At 35.2% G+C, this 24,278-nt stretch overlaps 1 protein-coding gene across 1 annotated transcript in view; it reads right to left on the bottom strand.

Moving 5' to 3' along the window:
- The window catches only part of SMG1 (SMG1, nonsense mediated mRNA decay associated PI3K related kinase), a 53,375-nt gene that overhangs the window by 16,395 nt on the left and 12,702 nt on the right, over positions 1-24,278 (bottom strand). Inside the window, exons 4-39 of the mRNA XM_026054218.1 lie at positions 22,951-23,087; positions 22,128-22,186; positions 21,644-21,857; positions 20,751-20,876; positions 20,591-20,663; positions 19,858-19,955; positions 18,204-18,377; positions 17,458-17,682; positions 16,833-16,934; positions 16,114-16,383; positions 15,810-15,940; positions 15,157-15,318; positions 14,661-14,779; positions 13,867-13,954; positions 13,681-13,782; positions 13,240-13,380; positions 12,719-12,918; positions 12,241-12,437; positions 11,624-11,791; positions 10,877-11,031; positions 9,702-9,847; positions 9,041-9,242; positions 8,201-8,310; positions 7,672-7,819; positions 7,156-7,315; positions 6,665-6,785; positions 5,750-5,998; positions 5,172-5,456; positions 4,215-4,359; positions 3,834-3,972; positions 3,318-3,548; positions 3,040-3,217; positions 2,039-2,200; positions 1,512-1,729; positions 1,182-1,336; positions 149-371 (exon numbers count right to left, since the gene is read on the bottom strand). Of these exons, the coding sequence (XP_025910003.1) occupies positions 149-371; positions 1,182-1,336; positions 1,512-1,729; positions 2,039-2,200; positions 3,040-3,217; positions 3,318-3,548; positions 3,834-3,972; positions 4,215-4,359; positions 5,172-5,456; positions 5,750-5,998; positions 6,665-6,785; positions 7,156-7,315; positions 7,672-7,819; positions 8,201-8,310; positions 9,041-9,242; positions 9,702-9,847; positions 10,877-11,031; positions 11,624-11,791; positions 12,241-12,437; positions 12,719-12,918; positions 13,240-13,380; positions 13,681-13,782; positions 13,867-13,954; positions 14,661-14,779; positions 15,157-15,318; positions 15,810-15,940; positions 16,114-16,383; positions 16,833-16,934; positions 17,458-17,682; positions 18,204-18,377; positions 19,858-19,955; positions 20,591-20,663; positions 20,751-20,876; positions 21,644-21,857; positions 22,128-22,186; positions 22,951-23,087 (5,813 nt within the window). The remainder of the gene's footprint in view (positions 1-148; positions 372-1,181; positions 1,337-1,511; positions 1,730-2,038; positions 2,201-3,039; positions 3,218-3,317; positions 3,549-3,833; positions 3,973-4,214; positions 4,360-5,171; positions 5,457-5,749; positions 5,999-6,664; positions 6,786-7,155; positions 7,316-7,671; positions 7,820-8,200; positions 8,311-9,040; positions 9,243-9,701; positions 9,848-10,876; positions 11,032-11,623; positions 11,792-12,240; positions 12,438-12,718; positions 12,919-13,239; positions 13,381-13,680; positions 13,783-13,866; positions 13,955-14,660; positions 14,780-15,156; positions 15,319-15,809; positions 15,941-16,113; positions 16,384-16,832; positions 16,935-17,457; positions 17,683-18,203; positions 18,378-19,857; positions 19,956-20,590; positions 20,664-20,750; positions 20,877-21,643; positions 21,858-22,127; positions 22,187-22,950; positions 23,088-24,278) is intronic.

Below are 24,278 nucleotides of genomic sequence, written 5' to 3'. Positions count from 1 at the left end.
ACRCTGAAGCATGCCTGTAGTGAATGCTGGCTACAACTACAAAATGACAAAAGAACAGCAAGAGAAAACTAAGGAGAGACTCAAGCACACACTGCAACAAGAATGCTTAGAGCCTTTATATCAAATTATTAGACTGTGCATACTATACCTCTTTAAATGGAAGCCAGCTGCTTCCAGGTTTAGCAGGATTCAAAGGATTCTTAAGTTTCTCTAGTGCATTTTCAATCGCATCTCCATAGCTATCCTGAAACCACTTCTCATGAGGGGTTTCAGCAGGAGCTGCCGTGATGCTCCGGACATGTTCCAGAGCAAAAACAATGGGCTTCATCAGCGCTGTGTGCTTTTCTCGCATGATTGCTATCTTCTCTTCTCTGTTAAGAAAAAAAATCCTTAGTTCCATAAGAATTTAAACATTAAAATGCACTACACGTGAGACCTCAAAAAAGTGTAGAAAACACATCTATAAAAGAGGCCTTCATGGATGGCCATAATGAAAAGAAAAACTAATTCTTCCACAGTAAACACATGTGCCTCTGATTTGTACTTGCACTGAAACACTGAGTAAGACCTTTCACTACTGAAGGGTGAGGAAAAACTCAACAATCCCAACTCTTCTGTTTTCCCATTCCAAGGGAGACTTGACTATAGGGTTCAAGAGGCATTTTAAACTCAGTAAGTACCCAATGAATAGCTTTCCTCTTCCATAAATCAGTAATTGAGAGAAACACAGGTACAAGGGGAAAAAAGTTTGCTGAATACTAAAAACCAGAAGTGGTTTAAGGAATTCYGTTTATCCTGTCCATTTAGTATAAACTCCAAACATCCTTTACAGGCAGACTTGTACCTCATCTCAGAAGACTTGTGAGACAGACCGTGGAAACAGAGCTACAGGATCACAAAAGCCTTCAGAACCCCAAAGCATTGTCTTTTATCACCTTATCACTAGGTGAAAGAAAACAAGGATTCACAGACGGACACTGCTGCTCTTGTCATTTCTGATTTGATTAGATAACTAGCCCTAAGTATCAAAATGCTCATGAATTGAGTGAACTGTCTCGCACAGAAGTAGCTAGAGCCATGCAAATTTCASAGCAACAACCCTGGTGGCGAAACTGCCTGCATGTTTTGGCAAGAACAATCCTTTGTCATGACTTTCGTTCACATTATTCACAAAAACATACTTCCGTAGAGTGTTGTTATTTTGAACCCTCTTGACTTCATCTTCCAGTTGCTGAATCCTTCTGAGGACGTACATGTGCTGCTGCAGTAAAACTCCCAACCACAGTTCATCCCAGAGAACTGTAACTCTACGTAATTCGGCTACTAGCATCTGAACCTGTAYAAAATAAAGATTTATTTACATGGCTAGATGAACAACTTGGGAAAAAGATGACAGTCTAACGGCATTAAAGCTGAAACAAAATTTTCAGTCTCCTTCCATGCAAGATATACAAGTTACATATTTTTGATTTCCATTGAAAGCATTAGTAACACACATTTTCCTTACTTACCTGCAACACCATTGTCGGATTCGCAGTAGAGAGTTTCTCCACAATCTTGCTGTAACAGTCCTGCATCATTGCTTGATCTTCATTTAATCCAACTTTTGTGTCATCTTTAGTACTTTCTTGAGAAGTCGGGGGGCTCCCTCCATCACATTCACCCCCCAGTAATTCTTCTCCTTGAATATTGCCTAACAAAGTAGGGATGGCAGACGGCAGCTTGTTCCCTAAATTTAAAAAGATGTTCAAATATTACCTCTGCTGTTCTGGCCTAAAAAAACAATACCATACCATACGCCTTTAGCATTAGGATCCTATGTTACACTAATTCCTATGCAAGTATATGTTAACACAATTGAAAAAATTGACTTTTTTTTAAACTAAGTTGTTAAATCAAAAGGTATTAGTCATGTCCCACAATACTGAAGGTCTTAAAGAAGAAAGTATCAAGGAGTCACCAAGCAGAAATGAATATGATTTTATCTAGTATATAAAACACACCAGCTAAAATACATTTGAACATTTTTCTTCCATACCTGACGTTTGGGATTCACTGCTAAGTGAGATGGTACCCACTATGGCAGGATACAATATGAGATGCGGAGAATCTTGAGCCACTCGACACAACAGGTTGCAAATACTTTGACGAACATACACTTCTGGGTGATTCAGGCGGGAGAAGAGCTGAGGAATAATGCCTTCAGACACAGGACAAGAAAAGGTACTGAGTCACTTTGTGTATCGCAAATGACAGCATGTCTTTTTAAAAAGCAATGACAGAAAATGCACAGCTATTATTGCATTAGGATAATGGCCAGTTTCCCAATAAAACCTTGTTTTAAATAATGTTTTCTACAATATGCATACCAGCTTATTTTCCTAATGTTCAAAAGCCAAAGACATCAAATGCAACGTATAAATCCTGCAATAAAGCACTAGGATCTGAGTTTTGTACACTATATTTGTGGTATCTTTTTGTTAAAAAAAAAGTCACATCAGCAGTACTGTCTCAGAGAAACTGGACGTGCAATTTTGTAACAGTTGGTCTCTTCCYGTACTGCCTTCCACACTATATCTCTTTTTTGTGAAGCTCCCCGATTAATCATAACCAGTAGTGTAATGACAAACTATGTCTATCAAAACATTTGTCTTTGGACAGTAGTTATTAACAAGTTTAAAGATGCTTAAAGGTGCATCTCTTCTCTGAAATGTTTTTCAAACTGTAATTAGGAAAAAAAAATCTTTTTTTCAGGAACATACAGTAGTACTTCAAAATAGTGTTTTATTTTTTCTTCCTCCCTCCCTCTATRTTTTAAAGAGAGATGGGGGAAAGAAGTCATTTTAATGTTCTGTTCTAAAACCAGAAATAAATAACTGAAATTGGAGAAGATCTTGAATTATATCAAGTAAAAGCAGAAATTAAGCCTAGTCTTTATCATGCTTACACCTGAACTTTATGAAAGTGAAAYGAGTAATTAAAATATAAATAAGCAGAATATGAAAAAATACCTTTAACAAATGAGTAACATGCTATTACCTCTCCAAGGAGCAGTAGGTGTAGTTTCTAGTCCATGCTCTAGATACTGTCGAAGTTCCCCAGCATGTTTCACAAGCAGACGTAACAATCTTAAAGTTGCCATCACAATAACATCATCAGTGCTTTGTTCAGAAGTACTTCTTAAATGCAACCTAGGGTCATCTTCATCAAGAGGAACCTTATATATCAAGCACAGAAATAATACTCTTAGCTAACTATATAGCACATTATTTAGAAATATTTGTAATTTAAACTTCTCTCACCAGCACAACACTAACCTGACCAGCATTGAGTTTGAGAAAAGTAAAATATGCACTGCAGGAGAGTTTATAGAGGCTGAAGATTCTGTCTACAACTTTTCTCCACACTTTAATTAACCCTTCTGTTGCATTTTCATCAAGATCTGAAAGCCAGGGACAACTTGTTAATAACTGACGCCATATAACATCCACCATATCGTCTTCTTCATTGTCTTCATTTTCAGTTATTTGTAGAGTCATATCTTCGTCCTAAGTGTAAATAAAGAGATAGTAAGTCYTCCCACTACTTCTACAAACACATATCAGATGCTGATCCAGTTTTTCTCTGGGCAACTCAACTGCCTTATGCAATCAAACTATCATAAGCTTCAGAATAGATGTGGTACTACTTAGCTGATAGGTGATTTCTTAACAACTTCTATATTATCTTAATTTTATCTTTAAAATATTTACAAGAGTTAATACAATTCACAAGTAGAGGAAAACCAAGTTTCAAAACAGAGTTTTTTTTAAGCAAGTAAATTTCCTACTTACTTGAATACCAGCTGGACGACACACTGCCTGCCCAAGAATTCCATATATTTTCTCTTTATCTTCCTCTGTAACACTGTCTGGAAGCAAGCTCTGAACTTCAGATTTCTCTCGGGGCAGCAGACGAACACCTTCTCCCTGACTGTAATATTTAATAAATTATTGACCYCACAAAATATGATTCAGTAGAACTGAATCTATTAACATTGACTATTTAAAACATTATAAAGCTCCCTTCTATTTAGAGAAGGCAAGTAATCAAAAGAATACTTGCAATTCTCTGCTCTTATTTACTTATCATAGAAAAGCCCAGTCATAAATACAAAGCTACAGTTCATCTTGAAAGAGGTAACTTTTATAAATTAGAAGTCAGGATGAATTTACCTGGCATTATCAACTACTTTCCGGCCCCATCTGTAAGCCCAACTAGCAAGGGCTGCCCACGACTTGGCTACTTCAGGTGCCTGTACTGAAGACAAGTGATACAGCTGTCCCAAAATGAAGTCTGGCTCTCCAACTCCAATATTTACTGTGTTGGGAGAAAAGGCAACATGCATGATTTTAGATATTGCGAGATAAAATCTGTTACTGATTTCCTCAGCACACAGAATAACAAAGTATTAGAAGCACACCGTATTTTTTGATCACTTTAGTATCCCCAAAAGTCCAGTTTTCCAAAAAACAATTATTCTTCATCTCTAACACAGGTGGCAAAGTAAGGACCAGCTTTATGTATACTAATAATGCCACACTTGCTTTCTCTCTGACTTTCTTAGAAAAAAAGGAAAGAAAATTAGAGCCTTAATCTCCAAAGCACCAAGACAGTATCCTTCAGAAAGAAAATGTCTATGCACCCCCCTAATAGGGGCTCATCTGTTTAACCTAATAAATATCAATGTAAACAATTTTGACATTTTGCAAGACGGAGACTAAATTTATGCGAGTCCAGATTTAAACTAAAGGAAAGCTTTATCTTGAGGTGTGAAGAGATCTCTCTACTGAAAGCAGATACTTAAACTGTTACCATAAAATGCAGTATAAGTGTTCAAACTAAATGTAGATTAAATATCACGAGAAACCTTTAGGTAATCCTCTTCCATGCTCACAGGGACCTTATTGTCCYGTCTATTATCACTTGAAGAGCAAAAACATCAGTAAGATAGTAATGTTAATTTTAAAAATTGTGCAATTATCACATACAACATTTTATACATACATGCAAACAAATACACAACTAATACAGCACTCAGCTTTTATCAATTTAACAGTGGTTACACCTTAGGGAAATCAGTTACTAGTAAGTCAATAAAATAATAATAAAAAAGAGCAAAACATCTCTACCTGTAGATTCGCTTTCAATTCTAGGGTATTCTTCTTCTAGTGTATTAACCGCTGGGAGATCAATCAAAGTATATATATTTTTAGACAAGGTAGATAGGCCAGTGATGTTTTGCTGCTGTCGAGCTCTGTATACTTGTTTCAATTGTCCCGATATTTCTTTCCATTCTGTCTGAATCCATTTGGCCAGAGTGAGAATAGATTTAGCAACTGCATATTCAGCTTTGGCAGACTTGCAAAAGGATATGGCACAAGAACTCAGCATTTCCATAGCATGAGTGGATTGACCTGCATATCGTTAGGAGGATATTTTCAGTAGAGTGTTAATTTAATTCAAAGTGGTTCTAAAATTCAGTATATTCAGATATAGCTTGCAATACATTTTACAGAGAAAGTTTTCATGACGTTTTTCTTCACTAGTCATCCTTAATTTCAATTTGATAACATTTTCAGATTGAGACAATAGCTAACAGGATGAAATTACTAATGATATTTCCCTACTGTGATTTCTTCAAGGACAGTGGAATTAGCCTGATTACAGGGAAAATAAGCTCAAGTATCTATAAAATGATCAAACTCACCTGCTGTGTATAACAACTTTGTTTTTTCAATATCGAGTTCAGGACCCCATTTTTCATCCATCTGACCTGGTGCAGACAATTTTTTGAAGTGCTGGACTAAGTCTTGCGCAGTGGTGGTTTTTCCCAGCTGAACTTCGCTGCACTGGGCAAGCAGTCGTGTAGCGAGGGCGATATTTCCTCGTTTCCGTGCAAATTTTGCTGCTGTTAAGCCCAGTTCCATCAGATGGCTCTTAATGGGGACTGTGGGCTCTGAGGAAGACAGACATTCTAAACAGAAGAACTAAGCGAGCAGTAATCCAGACAGATAACTTCAAATCAGTTTATTCTGTACACAGACATCAAAAAGTGCTCAACCCTCATCYCAAAAAACTTTCTGAAATTTAATAGCTGCAAATTTGCTAAAATAATTATATCTCATCAGAAAGAAAAAATATATTATAAATCATCTGCTAGGCAAATCAATTATTTTCATGATAAGCATTCTTAGTTTAGAAATGTACTCCTTCCCTAATGCTATTTTTCCCCAATCTCCATTAGCTTTTTTTTCCCCATATTACACATTTAAACAGCTTCCATGATTGATTTTAAAGACCAATTACTGACAGCATTTAAGCGTTCAGCAGTAAAAGCATATAAAAAAAATATACAAAAAAGAACCAGCATGCACTAAAGTGCAGTGGGAACGATGAGTTTATAGTGGCTAAGAACTTGCTTGTCTTTTTTTCTATGACTACAGTCAAAATTGAGACCACTGGTTATGAGACAGGATACCCAAATAACAAAATTGCTTTAAAAAATAAGAAAAAAATAGGAATCTGTTGAAGTAAATCTACAAAAACATGGCTGCTTTTAACAGCAGCTTTGAGCTGAAACTATGCCTTTATCTTCCATAACATTAAAATGAGAGGCATATACCTTTCAGTTTTTCCATCAATTGATTCTGGTACACTGTGTACCTCAGGGCATGCATCCACGGCCTTACATCATGCTGTTTGCACGAGCGCAAAGCGTCATTGAAGAGAGGTATAAGACAATCCTGTAAGAGGCAAAGTTGCATAAATATTTTCAAGTTACTTTCATAGAATTTTCAAAGTTTTATGGGCAATTCTTTAAGAAATGTTTATATATCCATTCTTTTCATACACTGCATTRTTAGTGCTATTCAGCTATAGGTTATACTAAACACAATCGAAGAAAAATGTATATTAACAACCATAAAAAAGAAATCAAACTAGAGGGTAAATTAAAAATGCTTTTGGATCAAAGCCTGTAAAGAAAACTTAATGAGGCATTTTTACGATGCTACAAAAGCCAGAACAATTCATTTACATTCTCTGTTCGATACCTCACAATAGGGATATGCAATAAAAAGGTATTACTAAAATTTAGTTTTAAAACAAACACACCTCTGATGTTAGTCTGTTGGACACAGTGTTTTCCAAGGCAGAAGAACAATATAACTGAAGAGTGCTCAACACTGGTAAGGACTGAGACACAGTGAGTGTGGACAGTCTTAAAGGTCCAATAGCTATTCGTGATGTTTGCTTCAAGTATTTTATAACATTTCTGAAATAAAAGTTAAGATACAGAATGTGTATTTTTGTTGAAAAATGAAAAAAAACCATTAAAAATACTAAAAAACAGCAAGCACAACCTTCCTGTGGATGATGAGAAAAATGCTCCAATAGTTATGAAACTTTTTCTATTAAGTTGACAAGAAACAGTACTTTATCAAATAAGCAAAGAATTGTATGACCTCCAAGTTGAACACAGTTTATTTTCCCTCTGTGTTTACAATTCACAACAGCACAATAGTAATAAACTCCAACACAGATGAAGCAAAGTGCACTTTTCACGAAGTCAGAGTAAACAAGTTAAAACCAGCTTTTCACCACACATGATATTCATTCACACTAACTTACTCGGATATTGACTGCCACTTTTGCTCCTGTTCCACGTGATTTACAGCTGTGGCCAGACATACCGAGCTCCTCAGAAGCTGCACTTCAACTGCCTTTTGAAGTTCTCTCGGGTCGGGACTTAGCATATTAGGAAGGAGCTTCTTCATGTCTACAAGAAGATTAAACATTTGAAACTAGCTACAACTGCTGAATTTCAGCATCAGAGTTTGAGAATACATTTTTGAAAGCAAGGAAGTTGAGAAAATAATTTTTGTGTGCATGTATGTACACACAAGTGTATAAAAAACATTGTAGCAATTTGTGATAGATGAAACAGAACAAATTACCTCCATAAAACACTTTCAAAAAACTTTTTTTTTTTTTTCAAAAAATAATATTTGCCAATTATTTTGAAGTTTGGTTCATAAAAAYGATGGCACAGAATACAGCAAACTATTTGGAAACTTCAGGTCATCATTTACAGAGACAGAAGTAGGGAAAAAAGTATTAACTTTCATATATAAAGTCATTTTACTTTAYGTATTTATACCTATTTTTTCTTTGGATCCCCCTGCAAGTAGGTTTATATTTTCTCCTGGTAACAGCTCCAGTTGTTCTGTGCATTCAGTAAGTTCTCCAGACTCAAAGCTGCTCAAAGATCTGCAATTCAGKGTTTATAGTTTTATTTCACATTTCTTCATTTGCTTAAAATGTGACACATCGTCGAAAGTGCAATAGATGAAAACATAACTCAAAGTCCTGACATTTTAACACAGCATGTATAAGGCTAATTCTAAGCAAAGTTTACCAATTTCACACATATCAGTATGAACTAAATGCTGAAATTCTGTATTCTAAATTCTCTATTATACATTATTTGAAAGGACAAATATTCTCTCCAGCTACGAAATTTTTCATGTTGTCCTAAGGTCTAGACTTCAATGCTTTAGCTTCTATGAAAATGCCAGAAATAATGGAATATTGCACATGGCGTATATCATTCATATTGCTTTACAGTCCTTCTATTCTAGACTCAAAAATTATTTTGCTTAAAAAAATGTTATAAAATTTTTAAAATTCATTAATGGGCAGCTTATTTTTAACACCTCTTTCATGGGAAAATACTCATTTGCCAATATAAGTGGCATAAACTGGTATCTCAAAGTGGTATCTCAAATAAATCAAGATCACTAAAAAAAATAATATTCAGAAAGCCACAGTGATTTAGAATGATGTTAACTCTCAACTATCAGTATGTGTTTTTATTACATGTCCCTAAAGGGAGCATGTCCTTCTTACCACACTTCTGCTTCAATGATATGCAGCCTCTAAAAACTGTACAAAAAATAGTACTCTTAAATACTTTTGAATAAAGTAATGATAATCTTACTTTATGTAGTTAAAATCCGCTTTGAGATTGATTGAGGTATTACTAGTATTCTTCTTCAAGTCATGAACCATATTTTGCCATTCCTGAACAGCAGACCAATCAGCGATGGAAATGTAACATTCACAAGCCTTGTTACCCAAGTAATTTATAACTTCAGGTGAAGAATCACTTGGCTTTGTCAGAACAGTTTTTCTGCTTTCTCCTGTGAAACAAAAATAGATTTTTTAAAAAATAGGTCTATTGCTCAACATAATTTCCAAATCCACTGTCACAAGAAACATTCCACTTAAAATTGTTAAGAATTAATTTTTTTTTTTTTTTTTTTTACAGATTTTTTTTTCTTAAATTAGGAGCAAGGTCTCTTTTCAAAGATGAAAAAAATACTGAAACAAAGTCTCATATTGAGTTTTCTTTTGAAGTAAGTAGCATATGTGTTGTCTAACTTGGTCATTAAGCCCACCAAGCTATAAGTTATATGTCAGTGTACTATAATTTAGAACTAGATTACTTAAAATGCTTTAGCAGTTAGTTTCATTCAGCTAAGCCTCAGTACTGCAAACCCTGATTTGCTTATTATTGTACTTATAATTATATTTAGAATTGTCTATACAGTTATGAAAACTGTATTATCTTTTAAAACAAGAAACTGATAAACACTTACCATTCAAAGAGTGCTTTGGGCTGGCATTGTTGACGCTATTGGAATTGGCCAACTTCAGCACAGCTTTATCAAAGCCTGCTATGCAGCAATCCACTCCCGTCATGGAACATAAGTGCTCCTGGTACTCCGCAGTTGCCTTCTCAAACCTTATAGGGTTTAATATCTTTGTCAACATTTTACAGAAGTGGTTTATTTTGGTAATTCAACTGTACTTTAAGACTTCTTCACCACACAACTCAAAAACTCATGTGTAACTTAAGGGAAAAGGAGAAATTTCCAGGTGATAGCCTAATACAGGAGCTTTTCCATTCAAGTATTAATGCCAGCTTAAAACAAACAAGGTTAAAGCAGAGGCATGAGTTTTAGATTTGATTGTGGTACCTCCTACTTGGATAAACCAGAATACTGATTAGCCAAATAACACTTACTGGAGGTATGTAAAACTGGACCTATGAGAACAATTCACACGCTAAACAATACTCATGGGCAACTCCTTATGAATTAGGAAAGTGCACACTATCTCAAAGCCTTTCAAAATAGGAAAGAAAACAGGGYATCGTTTTCTTTCTTCCTAAACATGAGAAGCAAGAAGTTGTCTCTTTCTTCATTTCACATGCTTTTCCCAGTAGAAAAAAAGGATATATTTCTTTAGGTATATGAAACCTCCATTAATACCCTTAATTAAGGTATACTCTGTCTTAAATATCCCACTAACTCACGGACTCATAACTAAGATGCTAATTCAACAGAAGGCAAATTTCCAAAACAGAAACAAAAACGTGAAGTATTGCTCACAGGTTCCCCCTCTCAAACTGTGGCKGATAATCACACCGTTGCACAAAAATTAGAAAAGATTTAAATTAGCCATTTTTTGCAATGCAAAATGGAAAGTGAAAATAGTACTACAATATACAAGACACTATTAAAAAAAGCAGCTTACAAACACCTTCTGGACTCAAAATCCTGGTAGTTCAAAACTAAACRTAAGTGCAGTATGCATTACATATCCGAAAGACAATTTTCCCTCAACAAGGCAATCAAGGTCAGTAGCCTTGAATCACATCACAATATATAAGATTCCAGAGCAGAACTATGAATAAGCAAAATAAGTCCAAAGATGTACCATGCAGCACTGAAAGAACATACACATACACACACCCCAAGCCACAACTTACCGCCCTTCTGCTTGTTGAGCTACAGAGTTGATCCAGGTAAGGCTCTTCCCAACTACAGCAGAGGACCAGACAGCTATACCCTGAATAGCCTCGGGACAGTGAAGCTCACATAACGCTTCGACCAGCATCATAACTGTCACCTCCAACTCATTTCCCTACAACCAAAATAAAAACTTAATTTAACAAATCTCATATACAATAAAGCCTATTTAGATTGCTACATGCTTGAAAGCAGTAGCCTTTTGCCATATCTATTATGTTGCACTTCTTTTGCAAAAGGGACATAAGGGAAGGCAGTAAGGACAAAAGTTGTTACACTGCGAATTCACAGCTGGGAGTCTCAATTAGCAATCACCGTTATGGTCAATATTCATGAAAACACATATGGGAATTCATGAAGTTGCAATGCCAAACATCTAGCAAGCCTTTGCTAATATATTTAGGCATATCAAATCAGGTTTAAGCAGAACATCCTACCTAAAACTAAGTTATTCAATTCAAATTGTAAATGAACTACTGCATTTGCCTATTAATTATATTGCACCAAATGAGTACTTGGCGTACTCATCTACAACTTCCAACATTGCCTAACCAGAAAAGTTTATCAGAATAGGAGCATGAATTTAAAATACTTAAAATAACATCCTTTACAGATCACTTGGTTTAGTGATTACTGACCACTTCAGCTTCGTTTATTTAGCATGGGAATATTTTTGCTACAGTCTACAAAGTCTCAAAAGAGAATACCTGAGAGAGAGTATTATTAGTTTTCATTTCTGTGAGCAAATCAAAACCATGCCTGACTGTCACGGCAGGCTGGCCAGCCAGCAATCCAACTCTCATGATGGAAAGTCTAATCCTTGTTAGCCAGTCTTGGCACGTCTGGCGATTCGTATAAAAGAATGTCCTGATGACCTTTTAAGACAGAAAAACATCGCACATTTTACAATGTATATCATAAAATTATAATTTCACATACATTTTATATATGTATATACATATATATGTATATGCATGTAATTTAAACATCAGGTACTTGTATAACAGAACAGTCAATTAAAAAAGTAACTGCAATAGATCAAAGCTACTAAAAAATTGCTTGATACTGTATCACCACACAAGCTTGTATTCCAGAAATATATTTCCTATTTTAAGATGTTCTCCAAGAATAATATTAAATCAAAGCTGCACAAATTAAAAAACTCAAACTTGGCTTTTGGTTTCTCATTTGTCTAATTAAGAAAAAAAAGTTTGATTACAGCACCTCTTTCCAAAAGATTCCTTACTAAGACCTGGACAGATCTGAAAACTACCAAGTCAGTGAACTGTTCTGAGGTGGCATCAACACTGTAAGAAACACGAACCTTGGGAGGAGAGGTGAGTGCATTGGCACATCCTTCATAAGCATTGTACATCAGTTTTTCCAAGTTCTCCAGATACTGCAGCAACAGAACAAGTCTAAGCTGGTTGCTACTGTGTCCTTCGTCATTGTCTGCCGTAGTCCACTGGCTGACATCTTGGTCTGGGTTTAATGTATGGGCTGCAAGACTCCTAATAATACCTACATATTTTGCCAAAACACAGAGAAAATGAATTAAGCTACAAGACAGTACTCCATCTACATGTGTCAAAAGATAGCCCTGCTGAAGTTGAGTCTCTCAAAAGTGGTCATTACTRACAATTATTCTTAAATTCTTCTTCTTCATATTTCAAACAAAAACTAAAGTCTCTGAAATCCATCTAAGACATATTCTTGTACTGAACAATTCTTAGGGGCAGTCTCTTTCACAGAATATCAAACACTGARAACATAAACAGCATACACTACATTCCTTATATTACCTTCAATTGTTTGAAATGTATCTTGAGCTCTACCCAGAGGAGTTCTTAACTTGGAAAGAACAGTAAACTGAGCTGCTTCCCAGACAGCCCATTGCCAAAGGACAGCATCAGTCTTCAACAGATTGCGAGGGATAGTTGGTTGATCCCGTTTATCTAGTCTTTGGCAGCTGTAGAACAACCTTTCTAACCAATTATCCTTCCTGTAAGAAAACATCAGTACATCATGACAGTAAGTTCATACTGCATACACTTACTCTCAAGCAAATCTCTCACAGGCCTATTTCATGCAGTTTTTTATATATTCAAGTAKGTAAAAAGGTGCGTCTTCTAATATATTTTAAAGAAGCTAAAGAGTATCTAATATATTTGAATATATCTTGAAGTATGTTAAAGTACAAAAGGATTGAAGGTAAAGTTACCTAACAGGTAAGGACCTTTATACATTTTTAAAAAGATATATTTTGAAACTGCTCGCTATTCTTTTGACATTCATGAATTTCAGTTTTAAGAAAAGTTCTTACCCAGTTCTGTGAGAGCTTCCATACAAAATGAAGCTAATGACATCTGAGAAATCCTGTGGATGGAATGTATTACTTGGAGCTTTGCTCATATGACTTCTTAGAGCCAAAGAAATTTCTTGTATTTCTGTGTGGCTACGGTTACTATAAGAATAGGAAGAAAAAACAATACATTCCATAAAATATTTGAATATATCAAAATATATAATTATATATATTATTATATAATTACATATGACTACTTTCGTTATAAACTGCTTGGTGTACTACCTACTATTTTTAAATCTGTCACAAAGTAGAAGGGACACAAAACACTCAAATTTTAACAATTTATATCAAGAAAATAAAACATTTGGGGGGGGTATTACTTTTCAGATGAATTAAGAAAAACTTAACTCCAAGGCATTCTCTATATTTAATTTTTAGTTTAGTCTGAAAACTTACCTCAGTACCACATCTAAGGGAATTGACTTCAAAAGTTTTCCAAAAGTTTGTCTCACACGAGCACCACTGTGTACTAGTTGAACACGACATACATCAACACATCTGCATCATCAAAAAGGACAAAGAGAAGAGTCATATTTCCATTAAAAGGATAATTCAAAGAATATAAAGAACTCAGGGCAGTACCTTTGTAAAAGATCATCTGGTAGGGAGGAAGACAGAGCATGGAGACTGCTACATGCCTGAAGACAAATATTCACATCTTCCAGAAGGGCTGCATTAATGGTTGAAAGAAAAGTAGTTATTCGTTATTCTTGCTTTAACTTGTGAATTTATTCATTATTCTGGTTGTGCAGAACATCTAAAGATATGCTATATATCTGGTAGAAAGAGAGAAAGGGTCTGTGCACTACTTCTATTTTGATTTAATTGACTGGTTTCATTATAACAAGAAAATGCTCAGCACACAAGTGACTGGAGGATTTATTATTGCTTTACATGGCCTTCTCTGAAAGTTGACAAATTAATCATATTACCTGTGTACATTTGTATGATATTCCTTTTTAAGAAGGAGAAACAAAGGCAAAGTTAAAAAAAATTCCCAGCCTCGGGAAGTTATAGRAATCTTTGTTCCCATATTTTTCTTTACAGGTTCTTTTGAAATCCAGCAAAATATATCACACTACAGAACTGATTTTGATAAAAAAAAAAGGTAAATCTTACTTGCAAAATTTAGCATGTTATTGTCATTCTCGATCGATCAATTGCATAATGACAAGTTACTATTTTAAGAAAATAATTATTTGCATAAGTATTGAATGCATTTGGAAAAAAAAGAATCACCAAGTTTGTGCAGTCATAACAAGAGCTCCCCCTCCAAAAGTAAGAGATTAAACAGAGTTAAAAGTGAATCTTAGCCATATTTCACTTATAATTATGAAAGGTAAAAGACAGTAAGTAAAAAGCTTGCAACATCTTACTGTTTGCTAGAAGTCCTTTGCAGAATTTATGAAAAGATGGAAGGGAAAACAATGGTGCATACGTTTCTGATTTTTTCATCAGAACAGCCACTTCCAAAGCCCATGTCATAAGTAGTTTCCTTCACAAAAAGTAAAGTATTAGTCACTCTATATGGTTACAGAAATAATGATGTCTTTCAACACAACTTCATTTTCTTCATGTTACAGATAGTATCATACAGTAACATACATTCTTAATCAAAACACCCTTAGTTTTCATAGCAGGTTGGTAATACAACCTTGCAAAAATTGTAGAAGGTAGTTTATGTCAGCAAAGATTTTTTTCCCAGCAGTTTTGATAGCTCTGCCTTTAAAGTATAGATCTTAAGATCTGGGGATTTATGACTTTTCATACAAAAGTGAGCAATCTGATATTAAAAAAAATAAACACACGATCCGTTATTATTTAAGTCACCCCAAGATGAAAATACTGCCCTCTCAACAATATGATAGTTACCTGGTGTCTTGAGTAAGGTTATCCTTCTTAAGAAGTAGCCCCAAGAGGTTTAGTATGATTGAGAAATGTTTCTTGGTAGCTGTGGTTACAGTGCTTATCACTGCTCCATCAAACAGGGAGGGAGAGGAAGAACTAAGGCTGCTGGATATGAAATGGTCATGCCTAGGAAGTAAGGAAAGAACAAAACAATACAGAGATATTTCCTTAAATATAGTGGGAAGAAACTAACAGCAGAAGTTAATATACACTCACACACTACTAGGAATTACAACAGCATGATGATCACAAAAGTCAGAAAAACAGAAGTATTCTCATTCTTGGCATATTAAAAATAAAATTGTATTTTTACATTTCGCTGTACAACCCAGCGGTATAGATTCCATCATCTCCAATATCAAGTGCTTTGGAAAAAAGGCACAGAAACCATGTAATTATTATTCTCTTAGTTCAAAAACATTCTATAGTAATAAGGTCCAAAATTAATTTAAAACTGTTGTTTATATTTCATGGTCTCTCCTTGATTTCAATTAAAAACTGATTAAGAAAGTTTGAGCAAGAGCTGAATTGTAATAGATGGAGTATTTCCTGAAGGGATGAACTTAGACCAACCCATCCTAGTCCRTTCTAAAATACTGACAAATTATTTTTCTTACCTGGAACAATGTGAATATAAGGTATAGAGAACTGCATACTGGACGGCAGGAAAATGAACTGCTATGTCATCGTGAACAACCATCAGATTTTTACTCAGTAGTGCAAATACAGTTGGTGAAAGGGCCCACATCTGTGAAACAGATACAGAAAGTATAATGCCTTTAATCATATATACATGCTGCTTATGAAATATGGTATATCCTGAGCTTATGCTTATCCTTTAAGTTAAAAGAAATACACAGATTAAGTAAAAAAAGGTGTTCTTAAAACTTTGCACAGATTACCTGTACAATTTGTACTCACCCCAATTAATGAGTTTTTAGCATTTCCAATAGTACTTAGAGCACTGAGGTCAAATATCACAACAAACTTGGCATTGGCCACATTGAATACATGGTTCTTGAAAGCATCATGCTGGATCTCAGAACAGGCCTTAGGAAGTTGTAAACTACAGAGAAGACTATTTAGAGCACAGGTCATTTCTCCTAGAATCAACCTGTAAGCAGTCTCCAGAACAGGAATGTTCTTCAGGCTCAACACCGCTTGATATACAGCATGGGCTGCTGCAACAACCTATACAATATCAAATAATGAAAATAACTGATTAGAATAGAGTATTAATGTATCAATAGCCAAAACAGAATTAAAATGTATGTTTCTTTATGAACAGCATAATATGACATAAAGAAGTCTTCAGTTTTGTATCATTAAGTATTGCTTAATTATATAATCTATGGAATGCATTCTGAACCAGGTTTTCCTATTAATATAATGGATGCCAAGTATGAAAAACATACCAACTAATGACCTTCCACCTGGTTTAATAACTTGCCAATTCCTATGAAATCCATAGGAAAGAAAAAAGAGCTAGCTACATCTGCTCTCTGAAGTGTCAGAAATGCAGAAAAAATATACATAATACATATATTTAAAATGAGTAAAGTTTTATGACCTAATAAATATCATCTAAGGAATACCTGAAAGTTGTTGTAAAACACATGTGAGAAATCTCTTCCTCTTACCTCTTTCTCCTTATGATAACGCAGTACAAGTAGTTTAGACTCTGGTATAAATAATTTCTCCACAAATGATGATGGCAGTTTTGTATTTATTTGTTCGACAATCTAGCAATAAAAAAAGACATTTATCTGAATTTATTTACTACAGATTAGTAGAAAAAGATGATTTTAAAATCAAATATTTACCTATATTTCATTTGGAAAACCCTTACAGAAACAGCTTCCCAACAACACAGTATAAAATATTTCATTTCCCAAATTCACATTCAGCAATTTACTTTTTAGGCTTTTCAACTCAAGTTGCACTTGAGAGCAGAGCTGAAAATGATGCTTGATTAACCTACACGAAAATGAATCTAAAACACATTTATGTGGTGTGGTCTTTAAGAATTGGATTTGGATGAAGTTCTATTTCTTAAGTTACTAGCGGTGGCAAAAGKAGATAAAAACATCAATCATTTAAAGTTTTGGGAAGTCAGACTGGGTTATTAAAAACTCTAACATAAAAGTCAATTTATCAAGAGTCCAAATGCATAAACGAGCTACCAGGCTATGCTTCACACAAAAAAAATACAACCATTTAGAAGACGGGAATGGGAAAATCACAATAACAAAATTATATACAAACCAGTGTCAGCAGATTCAAGACTGAAATGATATAATCAGTGCCACAAGTCTGACAATTTTCCATTTGATCTAATCCATATGTGATAACCATGTCACAGTGTATGGTCATACTTGGGTCGAGACTACCAAGTAAAACACCAACACACTCGTTGGCAGCTGTAAGGACTGCTTCAGAAAAGAATACTTGATTTGCTGCCGTCACACATCTCATTACTCTGTACAGAACCTGGAAAAATTAGAAAAGAAACAATCTGCCTTTAATGAGAAGAATTGCACGCTATTTAATCATATCCATATCAGCTGATATTTGATGACAACAGAACTCCTGTTCTCTTGGGAAAGATGGACTAGTTTTGTTTTGCTGGACTGTGCCACAAGAATTCTCTACAGATCAAGACACAAGTTACAAGATGGTCTTGGCATTAGTTAGGAAATCCGTACCACTGTTTGCCCAAGAAGTTACCCCAAAGAATTCTACAAATGCATTAATTCTAATTCTGCAGCTCATGCAACAGCAACAAGAGGTTAACTATAAATACTCCAGTTTTGTTTAATCTTCATATTAAAAATCATTCAAAAATCAAAAAGAAAATGTATTCAAGGCTGAATTTAAGCTTTATCAATTGCCACATACAGATTCTAAAACTCAGCAATGCAGATTTATCCTCAATGAAGATATGTCATCAAATAATGATGATTTATGTCAGCGACGAGTAAACAAACAAAAGGAAAAGCCTGAATACTTACATCAGTTACATATGCTTCCGTAATTGGAGGTCCTCTAATTGGGCTGAAGCGTTCCCCAATACTCCTCACCACAGTACTGAAAACCCGGAGCAGCGCAGCCAGTTTAGGCAGCGATACTGAAGGAGGAGGAATATCTTCATCTACTGATTCCCCAGAAGCCACATGGCTGAGGTCCTTTAGTGAACAAGTTTTATATATCAGTATACATTATTAACAGTTATAACATATGTATAGAAGGTCAAAATGCCAGGTCAAAAATACTTAAATATATCGGCATACAGACATTATCCAAACAAACACACCATGACAGGATATTTTGCATAGGAAGAACAAGTCACAGAACAGTAACAAGATGTTGCTCATAGGTTCAGCCACTGAAACAGTACTCAGCCCTCATCTTGGAAATGGAGGGAGGTTTAAAGTGTTCCTGCTCCCTGGCACACGACCACCCACGCAGCTGCACAGCTCTGCCCGTGCTGGCTACCGCTCTCCCGATCGCCTCCCGGCTGCAGCCTGGGACTCAGGACGTTCCAGGGGCCATTCCCAACACACTGTTTACCTGCAGCCATCTTGATCTAGAGACTAAGAGTTTATGAGCAGGCTATTTCGTGCCAGCTGGCATCAGTGCCTGGGAACATTCCCAGAAGCACTGATCTCATTAGTATAGATAGAGCCTTGGTCAACCCTACTGCAAGATAAAACACACCAGCTTAAATCATCTCCTCCATGATTTAAGTTGTTAAGTTAATGCTTTCTTAAAATTCTACCATGATAAGGACATACACATTGTCCAGTTCAGCAGTCAAGCTGATAAGTAGTGACTTATTACTCTAATCTCCATCACATGTCCACATCTACAATCTCAACAGGGCAGGTTTCTGTAGATGTTATAGGGCTGAGATCTGCGAGCTCTGCCTCTGAAAGCAGTACCATCAGAAGTCTTCCTGTACATGAAAGCATGCTAATAAAACTGGATAACTCATTTTATTTTTAGTGAAACAGATTGCACTGGAAAGACGGATTTACCTGTGGAATCTGCATTTAAAGCCGGACAATTCTGCTAGCAATTTTAATTATATATAATATGGCATTATTTGGTTACAGCCATATAGTGTTCCACAACAGATCTGCATCAAGTTAAAACAGAACAAAAACCCTCTGCCTTTAATGAAGCTTCAAATTATAACACTGCCCTATTCTTTAAGCAAAGGCTTCAGAGCTCTTGCTGCACACAAAATCTGTCTCACTACATCTAGAACATTAAAAATCTTTTTAGTCTCCCCAGAATCAAGTACAGTCACTTCACCTGAAAAACTCTGGACAATTATTGAAAATATTAGAAAGAATGGAAGAGCTTCACTGCAACTTTTTAAAATACATTCCTGTTGGCATAGTTCTTTTCATTTCTATTTTAACACAACAATCTCAAAAATAAGGGCTTTTAAAGACTGGCTGCAATTTTATCCAAATAGCTCATGAGCACTCAAGAAATGTCCTTCCACATGCTTGGAATACACTCTATAGTTTGAATTTTCCTAGTAAATTCATAAAACTTCTTTTTCTACAAATGTCATAGTTGCATAAATTTACAGTTGCATATTTCTTAATGACTTGGTAGCAATTAATCTTGATATGCATGATAAAGCCTGCTTACCTCAGCATAAGCTTCCATATCTTCTAAAAACTGACCCAAGAGTGTGGTGGAAAAAGTAAGGTCAGCCACCCAAAATGGCTCCAAGCTCTGCAACCATCCTGTATAAAAATACCAATCTAATTAGAACAGATGAACAAGGAACATTCCAAAACTTTTTTTTTTTTTTTTTTTTTCCACATTAGTAAGGTAAGAAAAGGTCATCCCCATGAAAATTTTAAATAAGCTATTTAAAAAATATATACATGACTTGCATTTCTTTTTCATCATCTTAACCTTAAGGTCAAGTTTGAGGACATTAAAGAGAGAAGAATTACAATACAGTAAGTGTAACGGCTTGCTGCGAGTTCCTATAAGACAACTGAAGGAGTGGTAGGAAAACATCTCTCAGCTTCCTAAATAGCAGTTTCCACCACAACATAATTGTGAACTACATTAAGAAATTCATTTTTTCATAACCTCATTTAAGAATTGAGTACTAGAAAAAAATATTTAAAACTCACAAAGTTACATAAAGCAACTGACATTTACAGGTTGCCTGGAATAAGCATCCTTTTCCCACATATAGCATAAGAAAGCAAATGAAARATTACTAGGAACAAAATCTGTTGCCTAGGGAGAACCTCGTTTTTGTTTCTTGGTGACACTATGTCGGTGCCATCAAGCACAAGTAAGTAAATCTACATCTTCTGCAAGTTAGACTGGACCACATCAGTGACTCTTTCGCCAAACTTACCAGACACCTGCTGTGTCAAGGAAGGTTTCTGAGTGTGATCTATATGCCACCCAACCAGTATGTCCACTGTGTCCTGAATAACAATTTTGAAAAACCGTTAATTATCCATTGTGTTATACCAACATTTCCAAGCAAGACAGAAAAGTTCGATCAAGCTTACCCGAAAATTGGTGCTGAAAATGTGCGGGTAACATCGGGACACCAGAAGGATGCATTTGACACATTTGCACAGTAACTCTGGTGTATCCACATTTTCTAGAATGGACTGTAGGCTGGTCATCACAAGCTAATAAGGTAAAGCAAAGCTATTAGACATTTCACTTCATTTAACRAGCACATCAAAAGTCTTAAACACATTCACAAACTATTTTGATTCAAGCAACCAGTACTTTTCAATATTTTTTCTGCAGACAGACARAAAGATACACTGCTTCAAAACAGCCACTTTAACTAGGCTGCTGCTTGGGATATGGCAGATGCAGTTCCAAGGTTTGGAAGGGCCATTTTCTTAAATTTCTTAGCTACCTGACAACAGTTGCCCTAAACTCCTGTTTCTCCTCCTGAAATTCTTAGGCTCCATAAAAATCAGTATTGATTTGGAACACTGATCTTGAATGCAGTGGTTTTACACCAATAGATCTCAAAACGTGAGCCAAGGGACCAGGTTTGTCACCATGTATCCCCCCCACTATTTAATGCAACAGAAATTTAAGTTAGAAATTGTAAACGGAAGGAGCACAAAGCAATCAAACGGTTGGTTTTTGTTTATCCTTCCATTTGAGCTGTCTTTTCAGTGTCTATCTTGGATCTGTGATATACTAAAATTGAAATATACTGCATTGAAATATATGAATTTTTATGAAGATACAACATTCTCTTCTAATGAAATTGGAATTASAAGAACTCCATTCCAATACAAATTTCCCTCCCACTGGTACTTACACCTACACTTACCTATTACATGAACATGGTATTATTTCTTGTTTGTTCTAGTTAAAAAGTTGATTAAAGCATTGCTTTAAAAATTGTTTATGTTTTATCACATAATCTTACCTGCATTACAGATGAAAAGGCTTTCTTCTCTCCCACAGTCTCTAGTGCTTTGTAGGTTGCACACAAATAAAGAAGTTTAACTTCATCTTTCGTGGATGAGCTGAATTTGCTAAAAATCCATTTAAAGATCTTTTCAGCCTCGTAGCTCAGAGAAGCACAAAGCAGGCCAAGACAACAAGCTCCTTCCTGTCTAAGTTCTTGAAGTAATTTGCTACTGTATATGTGAGAAGAAAAAGGAAAGGTAAGATTTCTAGAGGAGAAAGCAGAACAGGAGAAACATTTTCTAAGGATAGATATGTGCATGAATAAAGTAGTTTCCCTTCTACTTACTGGTAGCAACTAAAAATATGAATATAAAAATTAAAAATATGTATAAAGAATATGAAACATTTTTGTGAAAAATACTTTTTTGTATTTTAATATTTTGTTTATTCTTTAAGTTTTTCAAAAAGTTTTTTTTTTTTCTCCCCCGATTTCAGCTTACCTTTCATTGAGTACATCATGAATGGCAGTCAGGATATTATCCAGTTGTTTAACCAGCACCTGAAACACAAATTATATAAAGCCATAAACATAACACTGTCATGGTATATCTGGCTAACCACATATTGTTGAGACCCGCACTGAAAACACCACTGCCAGTAGAATGCCATTATGTTTCTCAGGGCCACAGCARACTATCATGAACTATATTAAGCAATACTGCAACATTATCCTACATGTTATACTTCATATTTAGTTACAGTAACCAGGAAAATATACTGCCAGCCTGATATCAAGTTTTGTTTTCAATTTAGTTCTCGCTGATAACATTAGATCACAAATATAAGACCAATCGATAACATCCAGCTTATCAATAACATCTATTGAAGATCCAGTATCGTATATTAACAATCAAGTGTATCAGCAATTGATCAGCTAATACAGGGCAAAATGTTAAAACTTCTCCTTAGGGAATCTTGACTTTCAGAGAAACCTTCCAAGGCAAAGACATCACTAATAAACTAGCACTCATTTTCCAGTATCTGCAGTAATGAGAAATATTTGCCTAATATGCACTAAAATACGGCGAGTGGTGAAGTGAATGCATACTCATTCTTAAAACCAATACATTCAGTATTATCAAATAGAAAAAAAAAAAATCCAGAAGACCAGATAACCCAGCAATATTCGATACTCTTTCCCGCACTGTGTATAAAAGCTATTTTTCGCAGATTATTTCTCAATCTTTTGATGCTTTGAATGTTTTGAAACATTTAACAAGAAACAAGTATTTCAGTATATATGGAACTGGAAATAATACTGACCAGTTTATTTTCTGGTTGTTGAATGAATTCTTTCAACTGCTTTACAGTAGCCAGTCTTCGGTCTCTGTCGTCTTCCCGAGTAATCCTCCGAAGAAGGTTTGACAGTCGAGACTCATCAGAATAAGACAACGATCGCTCTGAAAGAGGCAGTTTTATCTACATCTTTTTGTACCTTTATTACAGGATACCTATACAGCTTCTTGAAAAACTTACAACTTCAGAAGTCGAAATACTACCACATATACCTAAAAAAGTCTTACCAGTAACCAGGAAAACACTTCCAGAACTATGCAAAATTTGGATTTACTTCTAAACAGAGTTCTGGATTTAGTCCTCCTTAGGGTAAATGGATTTTTTGTGTTTGGTGCGATTGAATCAGTTATCTCACTGAACAAAACAGCTCAACAAATAATGTTTAAAGCAAATCATTTGGAAAACCAAGTTGCCTTGAAGTAAAGAACCAGATTATATCCCAAGTGACTATAAAAAACATGGTGTTCTCATTTTGGCAAGAGAATAAAGGTTAGGGGCAATCATCTTCTGACAATGAGATGAATTCTGCCTCTAAAAGGAAGAGATATACAACTCTACTGTTGAGGAACAGAAGATACACTTGTACCTAGGTACAGCGGTACCTAGCACATAAGAGAACTACCATCTTCCTAAAATGACAATTCATGTAAGTTGATCAAAATCATGATTGGCACCAGTGAGAAAGGCCATAATTCAGTTAACTGGATCTAGAACCAATTAGAACTTACTCTTCCTGAATACGTGATTAATATACTTGCCATACCTGTAAAAAGAAAACRAGGCTTCAAGAGGCCAACAGTAGATTTTTCATGATGATTAAACTATAAGACTCACAGAATGTGAAGACTTTATTAGCCATTCACATCTACATTCACGACTACTACATGTGACCTCTTTATGATGTTGCACTTCAGTCGTTTCTAGAACACTTTCCGTATTACACTCAAAAATATTCTCTTACTGTCATGCCTTATTTCTTGAATTAAGGAAAAAAGGATGAATAAAATAGGCTTTGATGATCTGTTTCTTTCCAGACATCAGTTTAAGCAATAAACATGGAAGACACTTGACATCTTCAAAGATTAGGGGGCTTATCAAACAGTAAAAAGCCAAAAAAAGCTGAAGGATCAAATATACTTTTTTGTTCATTGATAGCATATCTGCATGAGACATTAAATTTGCTGAGATTTTATCCRACAGGTATGAAGAATCCTTTTATAATGAACCTGCCTTCATGGGAAAGTGCAAAATATATAGATACCTASTTAGCAAGAATTAGATTTCTTTTTCTTTGC

This window comes from Nothoprocta perdicaria, unplaced genomic scaffold (genome assembly GCF_003342845.1).
Source record: "Nothoprocta perdicaria isolate Ctin4 unplaced genomic scaffold, notPer1 scaffold_12, whole genome shotgun sequence".
NCBI lineage: Eukaryota > Metazoa > Chordata > Aves > Tinamiformes > Tinamidae > Nothoprocta > Nothoprocta perdicaria.
Note: the sequence above shows the minus strand (reverse complement) of the source record. Positions and strands in the feature narration are given on the sequence as shown.